The sequence below is a fragment of the Gopherus evgoodei genome, chromosome 3, assembly GCF_007399415.2.
Source record: "Gopherus evgoodei ecotype Sinaloan lineage chromosome 3, rGopEvg1_v1.p, whole genome shotgun sequence".
NCBI lineage: Eukaryota > Metazoa > Chordata > Testudines > Testudinidae > Gopherus > Gopherus evgoodei.
In genome coordinates, this window is record NC_044324.1 from 166,607,286 (window position 1) to 166,634,202 (window position 26,917).

Sequence of the window (26,917 nt, forward strand, 5' to 3'; positions counted from 1 at the left end):
TAAATATTTAGCAGAGGAGTGCAAGTTAGATGGGAATAAGGTTGATAAGTTACTAGCAAATACCATTGGGAACGAGTTGACAGTTACTATTTCCTTTACCTTTATGTTAAGTCCTGAAATCAGTATTCTGTTGTGACTCAGCAACAGAGGGTGGCATTACTAAAATCTAGGGAAAATAGAGGCGACAGATCCCGTTCTGCTGAGGGAGTGGTTTAGTGATTTTGTCAGCTGTTAGAAGATACAGAGCTCTGAGCTCCAGCCTTCTTATGTTAAGAAGAAATCAGTACTGTGCTGTAACATGATTTTGATTTATGAGAAATGTGACAAATCAACTCAGGTTTTTCTTCTGTTTATAGCCCAGAAAGGACCCTCCTTCAGGCGAGCATGGGAACACTATCAGGTGTGTCTTGCTGCGTTGTTCTCCACACTGAACTTTAGGCATATCCATTGCCAGGTATCATTAAAACATGGTTGGTCCTGCAGCTTTGCTAGGCTCGTTAGAGAGGGTGCAGCGCCATTTTGAAGGAGAAAGTAGTTAAGGACATTGAGGTCAATGGTAACTGGGACAAATTACAACATGGTTTTACAAAAGGTAGATCGTGCCAAACCAACCTGATCTCCTTCTTTGAGAAGGTAACAGATTATTTAGACAAAGGAAATGCAGTAGATCTAATTTACCTCAATTTCAGTAAGGCATTTGACATGGTTCCACATGGGGAATTATTAGTTAAATTGGAAAAGATGGGGATCAATATGAAAATTGAAAGGTGGATAAGGAACCGGTTAAAGGGGAGACAACAACGGGTCGTACTGAAGGGTGAACTGTCAGGCAGGAAGGAGGTTACTAGCGGAATTCCTCAGGGATCAGTTTTGGAACCAATCTTATTTAACCTTTTTATTACTGACCTTGGCACAAAAAGCAGGAATGTGCTAATAAAGTTTGCGGATGACACAAAGCTGGGAGGTATTGCTAACACAGAGAAGGACCGGGATATCATACAGGAAGATCTGGATGACCTTGTAAACTGGAGTAATAGTAACAGGATGAAATTTAATAGTGAAAAGTGCAAGGTCATGCACTTAGGGATTAATAATAAGAATTTTAGTTATAAATTGGGGACACATCAGTTGGAAGTAACAGAGGAGGAGAAGGACCTTGGAGTATTGGTTGATCACAAGATGACTGTGAGCCTCCAATGTGATATGGCCATTAAAAAAGCTAATGCAGTTTTAGGATGCATCAGGCGAGGTATTTCCAGCAAAGATAAGAAGGTGTTAGTACCGTTATATAAGGCACTGGTGAGACCTCATCTGGAATACTGTGTGCAGTTCTTGTCTCCCATGTTTAAGAAGGATGAATTCAAACTGGAACAGGTTCAGAGACGGGCTACTAGGATGATCCGAGGAATGGAAAACCTGTGCTATGAAAGGAGACTTAAAGAGCTTGGCTTGTTTAGCCTAACCAAAAGAAGATTGAGGGGGGATATGCTTGCTCTTTATAAATATATCAGAGGGATTAATATTAGGGAGGGAGAGGAATTATTTAAGCTTAGTACCAATGTGGAAACAAGAACAAATGGGTATAAACTGGACACTAGGAAGTTTAGACTCGAAATTAGATGAAGGTTTCTAACCATTAGAGGAGTGAAGTTCTGGAACAGCCTTCCAAGGGGAGTAGTGGGGGCAAAAGACATATGTGGCTTTAAGACTAAGCTTGATAAGTTTATGGAAGGGATGGTATGATGGGATAGCCTAATTTTGGCAATTGATCTTTGATTATCAGCAGGTAAGTATGTCCAGTGGTCTGTGATGGGATGTTATATGGGATAGGATCTGAGTTACTGCAAAGAATTCTTTCCTGGGTGCTGGCTGGTGAGTCTTGCCCACATGCTCAGGGTTTAGCTGATCGCCATATTTTTGGTCGGGAAGGAATTTTCCTCCGGGGCAGATTGGCAAAGGCCCTGGAGGTTTTTCGCCTTCCTCTGCAGCATGGGGCATGGGTCACTTGCTGGAGGATTCTCTGCAGCTTGAAGTCTTCAAACCACAATTTGAAGACTTCAATAACTCGGAGATAGGTTAGGGGGTTGTTATAGAAGTGGATGGGTAGGATTCTGTGGCCTGCTTTGTGCAGGAGGTCAGACTAGATGATCATAATGGTCCCTTCTGACCTTAAAGTCTATGAGTCTATATTAGGAAAAACTTTTTCACTCAGAGAGTGGTGAAGCACTGAAATGGGTTACCTAGGGAGGTGGTGAACTCTCCTTCCTTAGAGGTTTTTAAGGTCAGGCTTGACAAAACCCTGGCTGGGATGATTTAATTGGGAATTGGTCCTGCTTTGAGCAGGGGGTTGGACTAGATGACCTCCTGAGGTCCCTTCCAACCCTGGTATTCTATGATTCTAAGTTGGTTGTACAGGTTCCCTGTAAATATCCTCTATTCCATATAATGTCCGATGGCAGCCTAAATCCAGCTCTGCACGCAGCAGCTGTTGCTAAAATTGGGAGATACCCAATATCCAGGCAGCACCAGAGGCTAGAACAAATAATTCCAACTTCATGCCACTGTTTCAAAACTCATAACACTGAGGAACAACATGACTGATAGGAGTGAAGGGTCCCTGATGTAGCATTTATAATACCTACTAAGAACTTGAGATCCTAACAGTTTGTGGCTAATTTGATTCCATTAAGGGTGAAGTGGCAGAGCAGTAGTTCCCAGGATCTTGGAATATCCTGACTGTGTGTGTTGTTCAGCTCTTGTTAGCAGGTTTAACCCCTCTGTACTGCATCAGCCACTTCCTCTAAAAACTAGCGGAGCAGCATCAGGAACCAAAGCTATGTAAGTTCTTTTTTTTTAGCTGAATAATAAATTTAGTGTTGGTGAAAGGTACAGGGCTGAAAGCCTCATGGGACTGAAGTCCTTTAACTGTACTCAGAACATGTACAGCAAGGGCAGGACAAGCTTCCCTAACACCAAACCCTGCCAATGTGGCTCAACTTTCTCCTATCCTTAACAGGAGTGACACATGACTCTGTGGCCCAGGACCGGATTAACTCTCCTGTGGGCTCAGGGCAAGGTGCAGGCTCTGGCTGGGAGGCACTTACCACAGTGGGCTCCCAGCTGGCGGCGCAGCAGGGCTCAGCCTGCCTGTCATAGCTCCACGCCGCTCCTGGCAGCATCCAGCTCCTGGCACGTCTCTGCGCATCCCTGGGGAACAGGGGGACAGCATGTCTCCATGTGCTGCCCATGCCTGCAGGTACCACCCCTGCAGCTCCTGCGGGGACAAAGGTGGGGACAGGGACAGTGTGCAGAGCCACCTCCCCCACTCCAGCCGGCCGCTTCTGGGAACAGCGTAGGGCCATGGCATGCAGGCAGCCTGCCTGAGCCCCGCTGCGCCACTGGACTTTTTGCGGCCTGGAGATCGTGATCGACTGGCAGAGGCTCCAGGATTGACAAATTGACTGTAATTGACAGGTGGTTGACCACTGAATTGTATATAATTATGGATTTATTTTTGTGCGGCCCGCCTTAGCTCAAGGCCCTGGGCTGCAGCCCCTGAAGCCCCTGCATAAATGAGCCACAGAAGGGCCAGATTAAACACACCAGATCTTTTGATTTCAGAGCAGCCCTACCGTTTTGCATCAGCAAAACAATTTTGTGGGTTTGAATGGGGGTAAACAGATAGCTAGCAACTTGACTGTGTCTTTGGATTTGTACTTAAGTCCCATGCTGTTCTGTTCAATGATTAAAACAGCCAAAGTGGTCTTTAAAAATGACTTGACAATTTCTGCTTTCATTTTGGGCAACAGAAGCATACTGGATCAAGCCAAAGAAATGGTGAAATGCATGAAAGAGAACCAGGTATGTTTAAAACACTCAGGACTTCAAAAAGCCGAACAATGAACACCAGCACTTTGGGGGAGGGGTGAAAAGGGGAGGAAAGAAGCGAGAAAAAATAGTCAAATTTCAAAACATTTTGAACTTCAAAATGTTGATGAAATTTTGAAGTTCAAGATATTTTTGACCAGGTCTACTGAACACAAAACAAAGGGTCTGTTAGATATGGAAAACGCTGCCTTAAAAAAAAAAAACCCCAAAAACTGTGGTTACTGAACTCCAGTGTTTCTATTAAAAACAAAATCAGACTTGCCATCCCAAAGAACCTACTGTTTGCTTCTGAAGATGTTTTTCCCTATTTGTCATGATGTTCTAAATATTTGGTTAAAGTTAATCCTAGTTTGCCTCCTGCTAATCAAGGATGCTGGATCCCTATGATGGCATGTGGCCTGCTTAGGAATCCTGCTGGAATATAATTGAACTAAGTATGTCTCTCCCATTTCCTCATAGCACTTTAGGGTGAAATTATCACAGACACCCACTAAGTCTGCTCTCACAAACATCAATGGTTGACTTCAATGAATGCAGCATTAGGCCAATGATGGATGCTCTGAAAATCCTGTTCTGAAGCTTCATACACTAATTTCCTTGTATCCTGCCCCATTGTTTGGGTCTAAACAGTTGGAGACCTGAGACTCAGTTAAAGGATCTTGGCCTAACTGGGAAATGTGGTTGTTCAACTGAGTGTGTTGCTCACTCACTATTTTCTGTGCTGGGAGCCCATGGCACTACATGGTCCTTGATGCTCTGGGAGGGTGGCCCACAGGTGTTTGGGATTAGATTTAGCATAAAATTTGGTGAATTCGAATCTCTTGTGCAGCTGCTCTTGGGTATGTCTTGAGCAGCACAAGACTAATGTGGGTCGACAGGCCTCATACACCCATGTTCTTATGGCATCTGCTTCACTCACAAATGTTCAGCTGACTTGAACTCAGCTGATTCTGGTGGTTTGGGGTTTCTGCTAGAGGTGTCACTTAAACCCACAGGAAAGAGGGCTAACGGTTGGTGGGAGGGGAATGCCAGTGATGATCCGGGCTTTTACCTTCTCCCTAGCGCTTTTGGTACACAATGCACCAACTTTCTCTTGTGCTCTTTCCTTTCAGATGATAGATTTCCAGAAAGACTGGAAGCTAATCACAGTTTTCTTTAGTGCTGAAAACTTGTGTTCTTCTTGTGCCTCCACCCACCAGGTAAGCTGCCCAGAGTGTGGTCTAAGTCTCAGCGAGGAATCCCAGCTCTGACTATGGGACATTGGGATTATTATGAGCACTGACCTAAAACCTCAGCCATACTGGAACCTGAATCTAAGAGTTACTTATCCAGTCAGGAAACAAACATACCATGAGACTCAAAACAACTTGACTTAAGAATATCATACCAGCTGCAGAGCAGGACTTACCCGCAGATGCTACTGGTGAATAATTTCAAATTATGAATGAGAAGAGAGTAATCTCTTTGCACAGATAGTACAGCAGTGGGAACTATGTAAGTACCAAATACATTCTGTGAGCAGAAGAGGCATAAATTAAGTTATTCATTATAAATTTCTTGTCCACCTCAGTACAGTACTCACTGAAGGAAAAATGCTACTCACCGAATCTCCAACAGCACCTGTCAGGGTTCCTTCCCCACTCTGAACTCTGGGGTACAGATGTGGGGACCCGCATGAAAGACCCTCTAAGCTTATTTTTACCAGCTTAGGTTAAAACTTTCTCAAGGCACAAGATCCACCTTGTCCTTGATTGCTGCCATCACCAAGAGATTTAAACAAACATTCAGGAAGGGCCACTTGGAGCCCTACCTCCCCCCAAAATATCCCCCCAAGCCCTTATACTCCCTTTCCTGGGTAGGCTTGAGAATAATATCATAACCAGTTGGTTACAAAGCGAACACAGATCAACCCCCCTGGGTCTTTAGGGCACTGAAAAACAATCAGGTTCTTAAAAGAAGTTTATTTAAAAAAAAAAAAAGATAAAAGAATCACCTCTGTAAAATCAGGATGGAAAATAACTTTACAGGGTAACAAAAAGATTACAAACACAGAGGATTTCCTCTCTAGGCAAAACTTTAAAGTTACAGAAACAGGGATAAACCTCCCACTTAGCACAGGGAAAATTCACAAGCTAAAACAAAAGATAATCTAATGCATTTCTTTGCTATTACTTACTATTTCTGCAATACTAGATGCTTAGTCCAGATATGGCTTAGGAAGATGTATTTACCCTGCCCTGGTTCCTTTGCTGAGTCCAAAAGAACAAAACAAAACACAAACAAAAACCTTCCCCCACTGATTTGAAAGTATCTTCTCCCCTTATTGGTCCTTTTGGTCAAGTGCCCACCAGGTTATTTGAGCTTCTTAACCCTTTACAGGTAAAAGAGGAATTAACCCTTTACAGGGTAAAGAGGGATTTTATGCTACCCTTAGATATATGTTTATGACAGCACCTCCTAGAGCACTGCTGTTTTCCTTAAAGATCTCCCATCTTGTCCAACTCAACCTAGGTTGTGAGAGCTGACAAAATTGCAGACCTAGATGGTACAGCTGAAGTTGATTGGTATAGCCAATCATTTGCTTTGAGCAACCAGTGTCCCAAGTCAGATTCTGATGTCTTGTGTGACGTAGGGTATTTCTACACTGCAGCGGGGAGTGCATCTCCCAGCCCAGGTAGACAGAAGTGCACTAGCTCTGCTTGAGCTAGCATGCTAAAAATAACTGTGTGAACTTTGTGGGGCACAAGCTAACCATTTAAATATGTACTCTGTTGACCTTGTGGGATAAGGGTTAAGGTTTGGTCTCAGGTGAACAGCAGAAAAGGAACAAAAAAAAAAGTCTCTTTAAATGTGTAATATTTTTCTTTGCCCCTCATTTTTCACAGGGCCACAATGTTACCTCCTTGCTTCTCTTTTTGATGTCTCTATTCTATGTGGGTTCTGGTACCACTCTCATGTTCACAGTATCTGAGCATTGTCTAGTAGCGCATTAAGCGATGTGACAATTCACTGCCAACATCAGCTGTGTCTTCATCATCCTGCCGAGGAGTTTCAGCATTTTGGGGCACTCTGTCCACTGCAGTTTTACATTTGAGCATTTATGTTTTGTACTCACCACTAAGCACCTTCCCGCTTGCAGAGCAAATTCAGCTAGGGTCAAATTCAAACTGGAGGGGTGAGCGAGTGGCAGATTCTCCCTCCTCTGGGGTCACTTGTGTCCTTGCTGAAGCACCCCGGCTATCGAGAACTCTTATCTCTGGCTCATAAAGTTTCTTTGAAAAAGCAATTTCTCTGTGCCTTTGGTGCATCAAGTTGTATTAAATTGTCTGTTTTTTGTTTGTTTTTGTTTTTTTAAAAGATCCTATGAAATGATAAAGCCTGAACCATCTTCTCTTCGCCCAAGGCTTTAATCAACCCTCTATAAATTACTCTATTCAAGGAGTAGAGAGGAGAATGATCTATAAATTCTAGAGAGGCAGTAACACAAAAGGAAAGGAGGAATCATTGAAGAGGGTTAAGGGGGCATAATAAGGAGTGAGCTGAAAAGGGGAAATTTAACCACGTGGTCAATTAGACTCAATGGAACATGTGCTAAGGAAAGTCACAGAAGCGCTTATGCCAGAGGTGGCCAAGAGTGAATTGGATGAGGCATTTAAGAGGTTAAAATAGAGGCAATTCCCCATGCGACACAAGGAGTGGATGATCTGTGACTGGCGTGTGCCTTCCTGCAAAGAAGACAATATCTTTATGAAGATCATTTTCTGTTAGTAATGGCTTTATTGAGGTAATCTGCTCTAAGGATGGCATAATAGGTTTCTTCCATTTCAGAGTCTTTAGATGAAAAAAACTCTCTTTGAGGCTGTGATTTTATGTTTAAATTATCTAATCATACTCAGTTAAATCATATTATTGAATCCTAGATTCCTCTTGACTTAGGTGCTGGATAAAGCCGAATCCACAATGTGACTACTACCAGTAGCATCTCTGGTACATTAGCTAAATGAATGGAGAAACATGTGACTTTTGCTTTTTCTGATGGTCTTGATGGTGGCTTGAATTGTCTTTTTTTTTCAGCTCTGTGCCATGAGCACATGCATGTTTCCACACAATCCATTCTAAACTATTTCTCTCTTAACAGGAGAATTGCTCACTGGACAGCATGGAAAGACTTACCAGAGTCTTGGACTTCTTGTATCAAAAAGTAAGATCTCTTCACCAGGTTTAAGCCATTTATTGTACTGACTCATTTGCCAGGTACTCCAGATTCCCTGACTGAGGTACATGTACAGCTCAAACCTTCTGGGTTGGATTTTTAAAAGCGCCTCAGTCACTTAAGAGCACACGTCTCCTTGAATTTAATGGGATTTGTGCTTCTAAGTCAGTCACTTTTGAAAATCCAACCTTTTGTCAGCAAATGTTTTATTCACATACACTTTGTATATATCACTATTTTAAAATATCTTTTCATCTATAAAGTGACAACTAGATGTTTGGGTGTCCAGCTAAGGCCTATGCACCACTTAAGTCCTGTTTTGACGTCTTAATTGGTGCATTAACCTTGTGATCTCTCTGCACAGGAGTCAATTTCATTCCTGTTGAGCCAGGCAGTACATGAAAATATTACATGTTTATTCATTGATTAAAATGCAGGGTTCTTGGGGACTAGTCAAACAATCAGACTAACTAACACACAAGATGTCAATCCTCTAGCAATGACTGGTGCAGACCAAAGATGGGCATCATCCATTTAAAAAAATCATGTTGTTTTTTTCTCCTTTCCATTTTTGTCTTAAAACCTCAGTGTAAGTCATTTCCTGCTTGTCCATCCACTGCTCCAGGCAAATCATTATTTCAGTGAAATGTGCTGCACCTAGACCATACAGCTTTATTAACACAACTAGCATTTATGAGTATATATCAATGGTAAAACAGAACCTTTCTATGTTTACTGTTAATCCTAGAAAATTGTTTTTTCTCTAACTAAGGTCTAATACATATGCAAAAACTATTACTCTTTGAATGTATTGGGCCAAACCCTGAAGCCTTTTAATAACTTTTTACTCAAATCTCACTCCACAGGTCAGCTGTCACCAGCTTCAGTGAGATTTTTACCTAAGTCCTGTTGGCTCATTATCATCAGAATCTCTTCCCTTCCCTTCTTACGTTTCTGTTCATGTCACTCATGCTCATAACAATGAGATCTTTATGCACATCCATTAGGAAAGCTACATCTTGATTTGGAAGAGAGGAGGTATGAGAGATTAATAGGCCAGTGTAATAAGGAACATATCACCTCTAGGCCTTGCATACTTTTCTATCTAAATGATAGTTTATCTGTTTGATTTCAATCTAGATCAGTAGCAAATGACAGCTGTCATCACCTGGTGGTCTTTCAGTGATATATGTAAAATGAATTAATTGGCCACAGTTCACAACTTGTCTTCTCAAACTAACGTTACCCTGACTGGCAGTCACAGGAGGAGGGCCAAGGACTGAATCAGCCATGACTGAAATCACTGATTCTTTGAGAGGGTCCCTCCTGGTCAGAAGTGAAGTACATTGATAAGGCAGTTCGGAGGAAGCTGTACCAGTTCTGTGAATAAGTAGAAATCTTCCCAGGCAATAAGAGTACTATTTTAAAAATGAATAAAAAACTCTAATTGCAAATTCTGCGTGTTCATTTTCTACCTCTTTTGCTGTAGGTCCCCAAAGCCTTTGTAAACCTGGTGGATTCCACTGAGTTCAGAATCTTCTATCTTTCACACAGCGATGAGAACAAAATCAGGTAAAGAGACGTTCTTTGAAGTACGTAAGGGCCATGATCTCCCTTTAGTGTTCCTGATAGTGTACTGTATTCCCCTCTCCCCTTCTCTCCAAAACATGGCAAGAATGCTTACATATTGACTGCACTGCATGTACTGGGGTCTTGTGAGCAGTGCATTTAAAGTTTTTTCAGATGCCTTTAGTACTTAGCAAAATGAAATTCAGCACATTAACACTCAATGTTTTTCCCACAGAAAATTTCTCATTACTGGCAAATAAATTCTAGATCCCAGAAGCCATGAATCTCTGAAAGACTCTAAGATTCTAGAAGCCACAATGTTCAAAAAGGAATATTCTTTGGATTAAAATATTTTATAGACAGCCATAACTACTTATATAGCCATCTTGAAGCACTTCACAAGCCTGCATAGAAGACATTCCACCCATCAGTGAAATGTTCCATTCCAAAGGAGCATTGGCAATTACATAAAAGCTTAGCAATGCGGCACTGAAGTTTAGGTCAAGAACAATGCTATTTAAGTCAAGAAGAGAAAGATCTCTTCTCCAATAGAGATTGCAAAGGGAGATTAAGAAAGCAAAATCTGATGACCAACATTTGAATTTGGCCAGTACACCAGGGTCTACCCCTCTACTCTTGTAAAAAGTGCCATGTGATCTTTAACTTCAGGACATCAGTTTTACATTTCACTCAAAAGATGGAGTAAATAGCCATTGCATAGAAATAGGTAGGTAGAAAGGCCAGATGTGCCTGCTTTAGCCACCAATGAGACTTCATTGAGTTATGGGTTGAATTTGGCTCAGTGTTTACCAGAAGTTCACAAATGATAATTCGTGTAGTATAACGTATGGTGTGAGAATAATGGCACAGCTTGAGGGCTGCTACCACAATATTAAGGCAATAGTTCCTGTGCAAAGTATTGCAAGAGTTCAGTTCGCTAATGAGACTGGAAATGGAAATGTTTGAAAGCAAATGCTAAATTATCTGCAGCAGCTAATTCAAGTACGAGAGTGATGCCCACTTGACAGACCCTGAACTAAACCAAGCCTGGTGTATTTTGCCAGCTGAATAGGTTCAAAAGCCAAGAAGCTGTCCAAAGCAATGGACATGGAAACCAATATAATTCTGAGATAAAGTGGAAGAGCAATGTGTCCCATGTGATTTCCGGTCTTTGTCAATATGCAGCCTTCCGCAATGATGCTTACTGGGCCTTCAAACATATTCTGACACATGACTGTCAGTGGCATATTAAAGTTCCAGCCATGTTCCCATCAAGCGAAAATTGTTACCTGAAAGTAACCTGAAAGTACTGGGGGTTTTCGGTTTTGGTTTTTCATTCTGCAGTAATGCATCCAGGGCGCCATGTAACTGTGTTGACGAAGACTCCAAACTTGATGACATCATATTGAGATGGTCCTACCAGGTATGGCTTTTTCCATATTTCTTGTTTTTTGTTCTAAGTTGGTAAAGGTAGACTGCTATGCTCATGTTCAAGGTTAGGGAGATGAGGGGTTATCTGTCTAATACAAATGACACCAGAGCTATGATTATGGGGTAACCTATTCTGGCATCAGTAGCATGTGAGAGTAACATAATAGTATAATTAAGCAATCTCTGCACCTTTTGTAGATGCTAATGATTTTATAGCTCGTAGTAACATAGGATTTGCCATATCTAATTAGAGCAGTGGTCCTTCTAGTCCAGTATCTTATCTCTGGTACTGACAAATGTCAGATGATTTAGAGGAAGCTGGAAACTTCCTATATTACAAGTGGCTGAATGTGCTACTGTCTTGTATCTGTAATTCCTTCTACAAGCTGCAGGGAACCAGTTTTTATTCTTAAGCGTGAGATTTGATTACCTTCCTTAGCTGCTTTAAGAAAATGGTGTTAATTCAATGCAATTCTCTCAGAGCCACAGGGAAATTTCTAATTGTGGCATAAAATATTTTAATTGAATTACTATCTTTGTCTTTGGCTACATCATTTGATTATTGTGGTTTATTAGGGATGGAGATGACCTTAAATTCATTTAAGACATGGATAAACTGTACTGTGGTCTCTCCAGCATCCTGTTAAATGGTTGTTATCTATCATTTAGAGTGATTTGGAAAAGCTGCTGAATTCTGGGAGGTATGATGTGAGGGACGACTTCACCATTGTTCTGCAGCCTTTCCTCCAAGAAATAAATCTGCCTCATAGAATGGTGAGTGAACATCAACTTTGGTGACAACGACAGAAATATTCAGCTGGTCCTTTCACAGAATCATAGAATACTAGGGTTTGATGAGACCTCAGGGGGTATTCTAGTCCAATCCCCTGCTCAAAGCAGGACCAACACCAACTAAATCATCCCAGCCAGGGCTTTGTCAAGCCAGGCCTTAAAAACCTCTACGGATGGAGATTTCACCACCTCCCTAGGCTATCAAATCCCCCCTCTCTCTTCTCTTCTGCAGACTAAATAACTCCAGTTCCCTCAGCCTCTACTCATAAGTCATATCCCCAGCCCCCTAATCATTTTCGTTGCCCTCCATTGGATTCTCTCCAATTTGTCCACATCCCTTCTGTAGTGGGGGGACCAAAACTGGACACAATACCGCAGGTGTGGCCTCACTAGTGCCAAATAGAGGGGACTAATCACTTCCCTTGATCTGCTGGCAATGCTCCTATTAATACAGCCAGATACGCCATTGGCCTTCTTGGCAACAAGGGCACACTGCTGATTCATATCCAGCTTCTTGTTCACTGTAAATCCCAGGTCCTTTTCTGTAGAACTACTTCTTAGCAAGTTAGTCCCCAGCCTATAGTGGTGCATGGGATTCTTCCTTCCTAAGTGCAGGACTCTGCACTTGTCCTTGTTGAACCTCATCAGATTTTTTTTTGGCTCAATATTCCAATTTGTCTAGGTCACTCTGGACTGTATCCCTACCCTCCATTATATCTATCTCTCTCCCCCAGAGTAGTGTCATCTGTGAACTTGTTGAGAGTGCAATTAATCCCATCATCCAGATCATAAAGATGTTGAACAAAACTGGCCCCAAGACTGACTCCTGGGGCACTTTGCTTGATACTCGCTGCCAACTAGACATTGAGCTGTTGATTACTACCCACTGAGCCCAACAATCTAGCCAACTTTCTATCCACCTTATAGCCCATTCATCTGATCCATACTACTTTGACTTGCTGGCAAAAATACTGTCGGAGACTGTATCAAAAGCTTTGCTAAAGTCAAGATATATCACATCCACTGTTTTCCCCATATCCACAGAGCCACTTATCACATCATAGAAGGCAATCAGGTTAGTCAGACATGACTTGCCCTTGGTGAATCCATGTTGACTGTTCCCGATCACCTTCTTCTCCTCCAAGTGCTTCAAAATGGATTCCTTGAGGACCTGCTCCATGATTTTGCCAGGGACTGAAGTGAGGCTGACCAGTCTGTAGTTCCTCAGGCTCTCTTTCTTCCCTTTTAAAAATATGGGCACTATATTTGCCTTTTTACAATTGTCCAGGACCTCCCTCTGATCACCATGAATTTTCAAAGATAATGGTCAATGACTCTGTAATCACATCAGCCAACTCCCTCAGCACCCTTGGATGCATTAGATGTGGATCCAGGGACTTGTGCATGTTTAGCTTTTCTAAATAGTCCCTAACCTGTTCTTTCACCCGTGAGGGCTGCTCACCTCCTCCCCTTACTGTGTTGCACAGTGCAGCAGTCTGGGAGCCCCCAACTCTCTAAGCCCACTTTGCCTCAGTGGCTACTGCCAGTCATTGTCCAGCTCCCTTTCCCTGGGGCAGACTTCAGTCTGTAATGGCCACTCATCACTGGCAAAGGGGTTGGACCAGCTGAGGATAGACGACCTCATTAATCTGCATCAGAATTAGTCTCTCCAGGACTTTGTAGGTATCACACAGTAGAGACAGTGGTTGGTAGCCCTTGGGGCCTGCCAGTGATTTCCCTGGCTTGGGAACAACTAGGATTTTTGCTCTCCACTGAATTTCTGGGAGACTGCAATCCTGAGTCCAATGATCAGAAACTGAAGCAGCCAACTTTTGATGATTTGGCCTGAGGTGAGAGACAAACTCATTGTGGATGTTATCTGGACCAGGAGTTGATGTATAGTCCAGTCATGCTCTTGATTGGTAAAAGCAGCCATTGGGTTCATGTCCAGTCATGCTCTTGATTGGTAAAAGCAGCCATTGGGTTCATGTCCGCTCCCAGAGACTGCCATCTCTCAGCAACCAACCATCATTTTAACCGCACAGCTGAAGGCTTTTTCTCAGTTAGGAGCTCTGCCATTGGCCATCAGCTGGGATGCAATGGAGTTTTCTGTGATTGGCTATTATCTTTTGTGCAGACTATAATCTCCATTCAGTCTTTTAATAATTTGCCAGGCTTTTGACCACAATGCATGAAGTTCAGTTTGGAAACAGTTTCTTTCTATTGCTATTGTCTGGTTTGATCTAGAAAGTGAAAAAGGTCTCTACTTTTATAACCTCGTGTGTGTTCTTGAGGGATTTAAATTTCTGATATAATCTGGCTGCATCAGATAACCATCTAGGAATAACTTGTTGATGGAATCCCTGAAGTGTAGATTTCATTGCAGCAGATAGAACTTTATTGCAGAAAGGTTAGTAATAGGGAGACTGTGGAATCCCTGTCATTGTAGGTTTTTTAAGAATAGATTAAATAAACACCTGTCAGGGATGGCCTAGATATATTTGGTCTTGCCTCCATGTGTGAAGGATGGACTTACTAGATGACCTCTTGAGGTCCCTTCCAACTCTACATTTTTATGATTCTGCCACTGGAATTTGTGGTCTGTTGCTGTCTAGTTTTTAAATTTTCAGTCATTTTCAGTTCTTTGATGCACATGATTTTAAGACTTACACTACGACAGCACGGGCTTTCAGCTACTAGCTGTTTTTAAATGTAAAGCTATATTGCTCTTGGTTTCTTTATTTGCTTTGATATACAACAAAGCTGCCTAGACCCACAGGATGTTGTTGTCCATGAGCTACTAAAATCTTTCAAACACTGTGGCTTTTACTTGAAAAATATTGTTCTATATGTGCTATCAAAAGATCACAATCAAGTTCTTTAGGCCAGTGCTTTTAAAATTCCCTTAAACATCAGCTTAGAGAAATAGCTCTTTTTTCCAAACCAGGCTCTGTTAATCCTATTAGCATATTCTTCCTCAACCTGCACATGTGACTCTCGCTATCACTACTTGCTTTGCAGTTACTCTGATCTTCCTGCTATATCATGGAATTTATTGCCTTTTTGGTGCTGCCTCCTAGTACGAAGTACATCAGTCATGTCTCAGAACAGTGTCCTGTTCTATCTCTACTCAGAGACTGCAGTGGAGGTCAGCTTCTAGTGCATATCAACTTGTTCAGATTATTTAAAAAATGTGTTTTTCCAGTGCTGAGTATCATTTTCTCCTCCAAGCATTGGTTCTAGGCCTTATGCATAAATGAGGTAGCACTGTTCCACCCTGTCCTATTCTAAAATACTTTCTCTTCCAGGGCTGGCAGGTTAATGGCACTTCCATACCAAAGACGCGAGAGGAAATCACTGAAGAGAAGTGCTCTGCCTTGGGCGTGGGTCTCTGGAACAACATGGTAAGAAGTGTTGAAGATGTTAGGGCTGATTAGGCTTAGCACAAATGCCTGGAACCTCAAAGCCAGCCAGTCCTTAAGTAGGGAGGGTTCTGTCATTAACAGTACTGCGAGGAATAGGGGAAGCTGATGAAAGCTCCCTCATAGCTACCACCCTCAGACAGGTAGGGAGACTACTCTATATTTAAAGGTGTAGTACAGAGTCCAGAATGACCTCTCCTTCCAGTTACAAAGCTATGTACACTGTAGTAAGCATTTTGAAAAGTCCCTGAGATGTCCTCCTTTCAACAACAGAGTCTCCTAAATATGGGGCAGGCACAAAGACACATAAGGGTACAGAAAAGTAAAGAAAAATCCCTTCTGTTGGTGAGCCTGGCTTCTCTCACAGGGTCACAGCTCAGCTACGCGGAACCCCATTCAGGAGAATGCATCCGGGTCTTGGCCTGGCCTTTCAGTTCCTAAACTGATGTTATAACAGTTATAACATTACAGCACTGAGCATAATGGAGTCCTAATCTGCGACTGGGGCTCCTACGTACCACAGCAGTACAAATAATATACTCTTTTATACTGTTTTGCCAAAATGTTCCTATTTTGAGTTGGATGGTTGGTCTGGAGGCTCCTCCATTTCTGCCTCAAGGCTTGGATCCAGGATAGAAAGACTCCTTACAGCTGCGGAAAGCTGCAAATATCTCTCTCTGGGGACTGGTGCTTCAAAGAAACACGGACACTCCTAACCCCAGAGCATAAGAGCCAAAAGGCAATTTGCATTCACAAAATTTGTGCATGTAATTGAATGTGGGCAGAGCTCTAGGTACTTCCACGTCCAGCTAGCTGATGGTGAGTGCAAATCAATGAGTGAGAGGGACAGAGCACTCTGATTTGTGACTGTGGTTAATTTAACTGGGGGCAAAAATTCAGACACTTTTTTTTTTTGCACCTGTCTAAAGAGAAATCTGCTCCCAGTGTTTTCAAAATGCTTCCTTTAGTGTATTTGCTGTTTTAGAGGTATCTGCTCTGTCACCAGAATTTCAGTTTAAGGCATTTCCCCCCCCCTTTTTATTTAGAAATTTGCCTCTTAAAAATTTTCCAGGGTTCTTCTTTCCCTGGTGATGCCAGCAGCCGCATTTCAACACACAAACATATATATATTTAAAAAGGATTACATTAAAATAAATGGTGGTTAGTGGAGCTATATTAAAGAAAACCACAGGGAATTATTATTATTATTATTATTATTATTTGGAGGAGCAGATATTCATGAATGAACCAGATGCTGACATCTAAAATTAAAAATGTTGTAGGTTTTTTTTTTCTTTATTAAACTAAGGGCTGGGGGAAAGCCAACAGGTGCAGAGGAGCACACGGTTAAGGTGGAGACATCCCCAAGGGATGAATTTGTTAAAGGGGGCACTCTATAGCATAGTAAAAAGGACAGGAACGAAGTTTGTAAAGTACAGGTAGGAAGTAGTGAAGAACAGTCAAACATAAGAGTCCCATTTAAATATAATACATGAAGGCAAGCAACTGAATATTGACAAAATGTACAAGTGCTGGTATACAAAGACTAGACGTCTAAATGCTAAGATGGGTGAACTAGCATGCCTGGTATTAAAGAAAGATATTGATATAACAGGCATTGTAGAAACTTGGTGGAATGAGGATAATCAGTGGGACATGGTACTACCAAGTTGCAATATATATCTGAGAACGACAGAGTAGATCGTGCTGGTGGGGGAGTGGCACTATATGTGAAACAAAGCCTAAGTAAAAATCTTAAATAAATCAAACGTGTACCACAGAATCTCTATGGATAGAAATTCGATGCTGCAACAGTAAAAGTATAGAAGTAGGAATTTATACTGATCATCTGCCCAGCATGGTGCCTGTAAAATGCTCAGGGCGATTAGAGAGGATGCAAAGGCAGAAAATGCAATAATAATGGGGGATTTCAATTATCCGCATATTGACAGGGTCTGTATAACCTAAGGAAGGGATGCAGAGATACAATTTCTAGACACCATAAATGAATCCTCCTTGAGCAGCTTATCATGGGTGCAACAAGGGGAGAGGCAATATCTTAAAAGAGGCTCAAACTAACTGTATACTGTAAATAAACAAAACAGAGAACCAATTAATAAATAAATAAAAAATGCAGCATAGCTAAACAAAAGAGTAAAAGAGGCAGTTAGAGGCAAAAAAGCAACCCTCAACAATAGAAAGGAGTATAGATTTTGGCAAGTTTAGTGTAAAAGTATAATTAGGTAGGCCAAGATGGGTGAACTAGAGTGTCTAGTATTAAATGAGGATATTGATATAATAGGCATCACAGAAACCTGGTGGAATGAGGATAATCAATGGGACACAATAATACCTCAGGGTACAAAATATATCAAAGGACAGAACAGGTCGTGCTGGTGGGGGAGTGGCACTATATGTGATAGGAAGTGTAGAATCAAATGAAGTAAAAATCTTAAATGAACTAAATTGTACTATAGAATCTCTATGGATTGTAATTCCATGCTTGAAAAATAAGAATATAGCAGTAGGGCTATATTACAGACCACCTGACCAGGATGGTGTTAATGACTCTGAAATACTCAGGGAGATTAGAGAGGCTATTAAAATAAAAAACTCAATAATAAAGGGGGAGGGGTAGATCAGTGGTTTGAGCATTGGCTGCTAAACCCAGGATTGTGAGCTCAATCCCTGAGGGGGCTATTTAGGGATCTGGGGCAAAAATCTGTCTCTGGGGATTGGACTAGATGATCTCCTGACATCCCTTCCAACCCCAATATTCTATGATTCACTTAAATAATGGGGGCTTTCAGTCATCCCCAGTTATATATACATATAACCTCAGGAAGGGATGCTGAGATAAAGTTTATTGACACCTTAAAGGATTGCTTCTTGGAGCAGCTTGTCCTGGAACCCACAAGAGGAGAGGCAATTCCTGATTTAGTCCTAAGTGGAGCACAGGATCAGGTCCAAGAGGTGAATATAGCTGGACCGCTTGGTAATAGTGATCATAATATAATTAAATTTAACATCCCTGAGGTGGGGAAAACTCCACAGAAGCCCAACGCTGTAGCATTTAATTTCAGAAAGCGTAACTACACAAAAATGAGGAGGTTAGTGAAACAGAAATTAAAAAATACAAAAGTGAATCCCTGCAAGCTGCATGGAAACTTTTTAAAGACACCATAATAGAGGCTCAACTTAAATGTATACCCCAAATTGAAAAACATAGTAAGAAAACCCAAAAAGAGCCACTGTGGTTAAATAACAATGTAAAAGAAGCAGTGAGAGGCAAAAAGAGATCCTTTTAAAAAGTGGAAGATAAATTCTAATGAAGAAAATAGAAAAGAGCATAAACTCTGGCAAATGAAGTGTAAAAATATAATTAGAAAGACTAAATATGCCAACAAATGAGATCCAGTGGATATAGTGTATTTAGATTTTCAGAAAGCCTATGACAAGGTCCCTCACCAAAGGCTTTTAAGCAAAATAAGCAGTCATGGGATAAGAGGGAAGATTCTCTCATGGATTGGTAGCTGGTTAAAAGATAGGAAACAATAGACAGAGGTCTATTAAAATCATGAGTGGTATAGAGAAGGTAAATAAGGAAGTGTTATTTATTCCTTCTCATTATACAAGAACAAGGGGCCACCAAATGAAATGAATAGGTAACAGGTATAAAATAAAAAACACAAGAAAGTTTTTTTTTTTTCACGCAATGCACTGTCAGCCTCTGGAACTCCTTGCCAGAGGGTGTTGTGAAGACTGCTACTATAACAGGGTTCAAAAGGGAGCTAGATAGATTCATGGAAGATAGGTCAATGGCTATTAGCCAGGATGGGCAGGAATGGTGTCCTTAGCCTCTGTTTGCCAGAAGCTGGGATTGGGTGACGGGGCATTGATCACTCGATGATAACTTGTATGTTCATTCCCTTTGGGGCACCTGCCATTGGCTGCTGTCAGAGGACAGGATACTGGGCTTGATGGACCTTTGGTCTGACCCAGTATGGCCGTTCTTATGTTCTTAAGAAAGAACTTGAAGAACAACTAGCTTAGGACTCAAAAATTAACAGCAAATTTTTAAAAGTACATCAGAAGCAGGAAGCCTGCCAAACAATCAATGGGGCCAATGGATGATCAAGGTGCTAAAGGAGCACTCAAAGAAGAAAAGGCTGTTGGGGAGAAGCTAAATGAATTCTTTGCATTGGTCTTCTCTGTAGAGTATACAGGGGAGATTCTCACTCCTGAGCCATTCTTTTTAGGTGACAAATCTGAGGAATTGTCCCAGATTGAGGTGTCAATAGAGGAGGTTTTTGAATAAATTCATAAATTAAACAATAAATAACAAGGTCCAGATGGTATTCACCCAAGAGTTCTGAAGGACTCAAATATGAAATTGCAAATCTAACTGTGGTATGTAACCTATTGCTTAAATCAGCCTCTTTTTTAAAAGACTTTAGAGGTGATCCTGGGAATTACAGCCAATAAACCTAATTTCAGTGCCAGACTAATTGGTTGAATCTATAGTAAAGAACATAATTATCAGACACATAGATGAACATGATATGTTGGTGAACAGTTAAAACTGCATTTGTAAAGGGAAATCATGCCTTATCAGTCTACTAGAATGTTTTGAGGGAGTCAACAACCATGTGGACAAGGGGGATACAATGTACTTGGACTTTCAGAAAGCCTTTGACCAAGTCCCTCATCAAAGGCTCTGAAGCAAAATAAGAAGTCATGGGATAAGAAGGAAAGTCACCTCATGGATTAGTAACTGATTAAAAGACAGGAAACAAAGGGTAGGAATATATGGTCAGCTTTCACAATGGAAAGAGGGCTGGGTCCCCCAAGATTCTGTACTGAGACCTGTGCTATTCAAAATACTCATAAAATGATCTGAACAAGGGGGTGAACAGTGAGGTGGCAAAATGTGCAGATAGTTAAGTCCAAAGCTGACTGCAAAGAGTTACAAAGGGATCTCACTAAACTTGATGATTGAACAACTAAAGACAGATGAAAATCAGTGTTGATAAATGCAAAGTAATGCACTTTCAAAAAATAATACCAAGTATACACACAACATAATAGGGGCTAAATTAGCTATTCCTACTCATGAAAACATCATCATGGATAGTGCTATGAGAACACCCACTCAATGTGCAGCAGCTCTCATCAAAACTAATAGAATTTTAGGAACCAGTAGCAAAGGGATAGGTAATAAAACAGAAATATAATGCCACTATATAAATCCATGGTATGTCCATACCGTGAATACTGCGTGCAGTTCTGGTCAGCCCATCTCAAAAATAATATATTAGAATTGGCAGAGATGCAGAGAAGGTGCAACGAAAATGATTAGGGGTGTGGAACAGCTTCCATATGAGGAGAGATTAAAAAGATTGGTATTATTCTGCTTAAAATGGAGACAACTAAGGGGCAATATGATAGATGGTTTTGAGCAAGTGAATACAGCAGTGTTATTTACCACTGCACATAACACAAGAACTAAGGGTTCATGAAGGATAGGTCCACCAATGGTTATTAGCCAAGAGGGTCAGAGACGCTACCCCATGCTTTGGGATTCCCTAAACCTCCAACTGCCAGAAGCTGGGCATGAAATTCAGATCACTGGAAACTGCCCTATTCTGTGCTTTCCCTCTGAAACATTTGGCATTATTGGACTAGATGGGATCATTGGTCTGACCCAGTATGGCTGTTTTTATGTTCTTATTTATCAAAGCATCTGCAGTTCCCATTTTAGGGCAGGTGAAGCAGCTAAAAACAAAATCTGAGCAGTTCAATAAACACAATTTAAGAATAAATCCTTGCAGATCTTTAGTTTTAATTTCTGTCACTTACTGGCAGCTGGAGGGTTAAAACCTAATTGCAACTAAGGCTAAGTTTTTTTTTCATGGTCTTTTTTAGTAAAAGTCAGGGACAGGTCACAGGCAATAAACAAAAATTCCTGGAAGGCAGGACCTGTCCCTGATTTTTACTAAAAATATCCCTGACAAAAGGAATTGGTGGGTTCAGCACCCATTGCTCCTGGGGCTTCTGGGTCTCCCACTGCTGCAGTGCGTGGGAGCTCTGGGGTCACAGGGCAGCTGGGCAGCTGCAGGGGGTCCCCCCTCCACCCATCATAGCTAGGCACTGCGGGGAGTCCCCCTGCCCACTGCAGCTGGAGAGCTGTGGGGTCCCCTGCCAGAGCAGGGGCTGGGAGCTGTAAGGTACAGGGGGCTGGCTGAGAGCTCCAGCCCCAGGACAGAAAATATCATGGAGAGCAATGGAAGTTACAGATTCCGTGACTTCCATGAGCTCCATGACATAATCATAGCTTTCATCGTAATCAAGGCTGTAACCTTGGTACAAAAGGGCTGCCTCTCTGTTATCCATGAACACTCATTAGGATAACGTCAAAGTTCATATCTCAACTCTTCTTTTACTGCCAGGCAGATGCCATGATAAGATATGTCGTGCTCCTGTGTCATTGTGTTTGGCTCTGTTCCACTAGCTAAATTAATACGAGGAGGACTGGAAGCCAATTTTAGCACTGTCACACAGTCTGCCTGTGAGATCAGGCAAGTCACTTAACTTACCTGTGCCTCAGGTTCCCCATTTATAAACCAGGGCTGAAGATACTTGCTTAACTTGCACAGATATTACTAGCGCTAATTAAATGATTTGTAAAATATTTGAAGACAGAAAACACTTCCTAAACTAAATATTATTTTTGAATGGGTTTAAGTGCAAAACTACTGAGGTAATTCACACAAATATGAAAGAGTTCGGACAACAATCTGCCTATCTGCTAAGCACAATTTTTTTTCCGTGACATTTCTATGAAAGCGATTTTTTTCCCACTGGGCGCAAATAATGAATTTACTTGAGGGGGAGGGAGCTAATTTTGCCAATTTTTGCCACCAAAAATTACAGTTTGTTAACAGAAGGTGGAAACATTTTGTCTGGGGTCAGCTTGGCCAATGTTTTAAGAATCCTGGATTTCATTGGCAAACTGCATCAGGTAGGGAAGCCAGAGGAGATTCTTACTAAAGTCTTAAAGTAGAATCCACCTTCATGCCCCTCATCCCCACCCCACATCCTTACTGGACTATGCAGCTGGCATTTCAGACACTAAAATTAGAGACTGGATTAGAACTTTGTCATTCCTGGGTTCACATGCTCATTTCATGGAGCCTATTAAGCCTCCCTTTCCTCCAGTCTTTCCAAATCCCAGCTCTCCAGATTCCAGTGTGTGCAGATGCCACACGCTGCCTTCTTTCTCACACGTATTGTACAAAGAAGTGTGACATCCCCATCCTGAAACAACTCTACTGCCTCCCCCTTCATTGCAGGGTCCAGTACAAAACTGCACTCCAGGAGTGAAATCCTGGTTCCACTGAAGTCAATTCATCCCCATATGATCAAAGCTTTCCATGGATGTGTACACCAGTCTACCTTGTCCTCTCTCTCTAGCTCCTGCTCAAATTCCTGCCCTCACCTAGCATCAAACTCCCGTGTCTGCCTTCACACAGTAATCTGGTACCTGTAGGTGGGAGAGCCTTCTTCTCTGCAACTCCGGCGATTGGAACAGCTTCTCTGTATCACTCTGCTTCGATGATTCTCTGTATAAATTCACATCTCTTCTGAATACATATCCTTTATTTGGCCCCCTTGACTACACCTGTTAACATTTCCCTCTTCTATACTTTATTCTTGTCACTTTCATTCTGGAGACGTTTTGGGAAACTTGTGTGTGTGGCAGACATTGAGCAAAATGAAGTTGTACTGTCAAAGATGGGCCTCTCCAGGATTTGCTGTCGGCTTCTTATATTTTTGGAGATGCCATTTGAGTCAATGAACTGACCTAAGGTGAGAAAAATACTTAGTTCAGTTTTGCTTTTGTTTTTTGTTTGGATGCTTCCCTATCTGTTCGTCTCCATGCCTCTCCTCTTTCAACACTGAAATCTCTTAGTAAAGCTGGAGGTTCTCAGAAAGGCATCTCTCTGGGTAGACTTTGTTATCTGCAGTCCCTTTGATGATTGCCTACAATTGCATGAGACTAGATGACAGGTCAGAATCTTTGGAGTTTAAAAGGAACGGAAGATTTCTTTATCTGATCAGCATCTCTGACAAGGGGAAGCTCTTTCTCTCATCAGAATAACATCCAGCGATATCTGCTAAAAAACGAACCCACTGCAGGGGGAGCTGATACGAGATATAAATCAGGGCCAGTGTGGCAGCAAAGTAGGAAGAAGCCCATTTTTTGTCTCCAAAATGCTCTGCTCCTTCCACTTGATATGTGAATTCCAGGTGCCCCGTAGATGTTTTACAAAATGTGTAATTGCTGGTTGGGAGCAAGGTTCCAACAAACTTTATATGTTTAAGAAAGTGGTTTGTTACAAATTGGCAGGTGGTTGGGAAAAGCTGTGAGTAGTTATTTGTATATTTAGTCCACCATCACTTCACCATGCTAATATCTACAAAGGGCAGTTTGATTAATTTGGTAAATGCTTTGCAACATTATCTCCGGAAATATATCTAGATGCTAAGTGCCTTTCATTTGTATTAAAGAATTTAGACAAGAAGCTTTTACTCTTGTCTTCAGCTATTATTCATGTAACAAAATAGACCATGAGAAGTCCAGCCCTATAAGATAGGGTTCTTGTCTTCCTGACTTGTTTTTCCCTAACTGGATAGTGACCACAGAGGGATTTGTACTATGCGTCATCCTATATATACTCATTAAATATTTTTACTTTCATTTTGGGAACATAGGAATAGCCCAACTGGATCAGACCAGTGCTCCATTTAGTCTTTGACAGTGGCCAATAACAGAATATTCAGGGGAATGTGATAAATTCTGTGGTGGACCAAATAGAATAACCTGCCCATGGGATAAATACCTTTCTGTCTCCCATCAGTTAGGGATTAGCTTATGTCCTAAAGTGTGAAGGTTTATATCCTTTCTAATATTTTTAAAATCTTGTCTAATGTAACTGTGGCTCTTCTCATTATCCATACAAATGTCTAATCCTTTCTTGAAATCTACTAATCTCATGGTCATAAGACTGTGACCACATGTTCCACAGGCTACAATGTGTAGAAATCAGGGCCGGCTCCAGGAACCAGCCCAGCAAGCAGCTGCTTGGGGTGGCCAACGGTGAGGGGTGCCACGTCCGGGTTCTTCGGCGGCGAGTCCCTTGGTACCTCTTGGAGCGAAGGACCAGCCGCCAAATTGCCGCCGAAGACTGAAGCAGCGGTGGTAGAGCTGCAGATCTCGATTTTTTTTGTGTGTGGTTTTTTTGCTGTTTGGGGCAGCAAAAGCCCTGGAGCCGCCCTAGTAAAAATAACATTTCATTTTGTCAGTTTAATTAAACAGCCACTCATGCTTGCTTATGAGAGAGTAAGGTGGGAGCTCCGAAATTACTTTTTCTCTACCATTCATTATGGTCTCTATTCCAGTCATGTTCCTTCCTATTCCTCGCCTCTCTAAACTACACTCCTTTCCAAATGCTTCTCCAACAGAAGTCTCTAAGCATTTGTATCCCCTGTCTCTGAAACCTTTGTCTTGTTTCCTTTTAGATGGAATGATCAAAACTGCACATTCCAGGCAAGAATGTAACAATGACTTATATAATAGCATTCTAATATTTTCAGTGTTTTCTATTCCATTCCTTATGCACCCTTGCTTTTCTGACCGTGGTTGTACATGGAGCAAAGACTTTCCTTGAGTGATCTACAATGGTGCCCAAGTTTCTTTATTGAATATTTACAGTTAACTTACTACCCAGCAAGAGGTAAGAGTAGTCCAATTATTCCTTCCAATATTCATCTTGCATTTGTCAATATTCGTTTTCATCAGCTGCCATAATGTTGCATTAATAGTTGTCCCATCTTGTGGGACGAGAAACAAGAGTGGTAGAAAAAACAGTCCTGTATCCAGCCTTGAGGTGCAACATAAAAAAAGGGAATAAAAAGCCGTGCCATGAAAAGCATAAGCCCAGTTCACTTGAGATAAAAGAGCAAATACATTAGCTGTGATAATAGCCAGCTTGTAATTCTGTGGGCTCTGTTCCCCAGAAGGATGGTGCACATGCACTAAGGCATTATATTACACTTCTGTGATGCTTTATCACAAAGTAGGATCACAGGGAGTGATTAAAAATAGCAACCAAACTAAAATGAAAGAATCAGGGTGGTGCCATTGCTCTGTTAGAGTTAAGATCGTGTTTCATTTCATAAAGTGTTCAAGCTCTTTTTTTACATGAAAAACAGTGTATCTGCCCAAATTTTCAGCACATAATCTCTCAGTAAAGCTTGCATTTTCTGAGCAGTTTCAAGAAAATCAGTTAATTAGTCTGAGCTCTAATCAATTAAAAATTGGCCCCTAAAAAGGTTCACATTTTGAGTCTTGTGATTTTCCTGGGCTTGTGACAGGGGGTACTGGGCTTTTTCTGCCCCTTGCTGGAGGTGTTGCCTTTCTGACACACTCTCCCAACAGAAAGGTGTTACGGGGGAAAAAAAGCCAGTGAGCTTGCACCTCCGAGCACACCTTAGAGAAGCCACTCAGGCTCTTATACTGGTGGAGTCAACAAACTTGGTTCTCCAGGGCTAAAAGGGGAAAGAAGAGGCAGTAGCCAATCAGGGCTTACTAGATGAGATAAGAAGGCTTGCCTGATTCTTCTGAGGGTGAATTCTGGTTGGAGCTATGACAAGATAAGAGCTCCCTGAACCTAACCCAAAGAACCCAGGCCTGCCTCAGGGCTAAACAATCCAACTGAACTGCAGTTAAACTGGGCAATAAACTGGTGATGGTGGTAGTGGGTTTGAAAACCTAGGGGCCCTTTTGAGTTGAATGTCAATCAATTGATATATGATTAGCAAGGGCTGTTGGCACAAGAGGTTTTGCTCCTGGTGAACTTTGACAAGGCCCCTTAAAAACTATTCACTGTAGAAAGCCATCCTCCCTAAATGAATGAAGTGTGATTTCCCCCCCCCAGAATATAAGGTAGAAGGGGGGGGCAGGAATGCTGGAGGAAGTGTGACTGTTAAGGGTAGTGGGGAGATTGGGGAAGTGGGTTGGAAGGCTGGGATCCCTACTGGAGCAGAGTTAAGGTGGTGGTGTTAGCTCTAGTGGGGAAATATGGCATCTCCAGGTGGATGAGTAAGAAGTTGGTCATGTGCGATGCCTTAACTTTTCATTTCCTTGCTTTTGTGGTTTTATGTTATGCATAGAGCCACCGTAAGGCACACACAACACTGTGTTTTTGTGTTCTGCTATATGTTAGCGATGGGCCTGCAGTAAAACTCTAGATCCTAACACACCTGATTTACAGCTGCATCCCCCTGAGTATAAGACACATTTATTCTGTTCTCTTCTAGGTGGAACCAGTTGGGCAGAAGGAACATTATCATTATGCAAAGATGCTTCAGGCCCAGTGCCCATCTCAAGTAAGAGAGCTTTCTTATTAATGTGAGATTTTAACTGCTGCTTACAGAATTTCCAAGTTATCTAACTGTTTATACAGATGTGTGTCTGTTTTAAGAGACTACTGCTCATTCCTAAATGTGTGTGGGGACCCTTCCTGAGTCTGCTCACAAA

General features: G+C 41.7%; 1 protein-coding gene across 1 annotated transcript in view; it reads left to right on the plus strand.

Annotated features, from left to right (window-relative positions):
- Window positions 1-26,917, plus strand: part of PLB1 (phospholipase B1) — a 123,186-nt gene that overhangs the window by 13,120 nt on the left and 83,149 nt on the right. Inside the window, exons 6-15 of the mRNA XM_030554284.1 lie at window positions 357-400; window positions 2,754-2,838; window positions 3,810-3,861; window positions 5,001-5,087; window positions 8,027-8,089; window positions 9,591-9,673; window positions 11,027-11,093; window positions 11,771-11,875; window positions 15,202-15,297; window positions 26,698-26,766. Coding sequence (XP_030410144.1) covers window positions 357-400; window positions 2,754-2,838; window positions 3,810-3,861; window positions 5,001-5,087; window positions 8,027-8,089; window positions 9,591-9,673; window positions 11,027-11,093; window positions 11,771-11,875; window positions 15,202-15,297; window positions 26,698-26,766 — 751 coding nt within the window. The remainder of the gene's footprint in view (window positions 1-356; window positions 401-2,753; window positions 2,839-3,809; window positions 3,862-5,000; window positions 5,088-8,026; window positions 8,090-9,590; window positions 9,674-11,026; window positions 11,094-11,770; window positions 11,876-15,201; window positions 15,298-26,697; window positions 26,767-26,917) is intronic.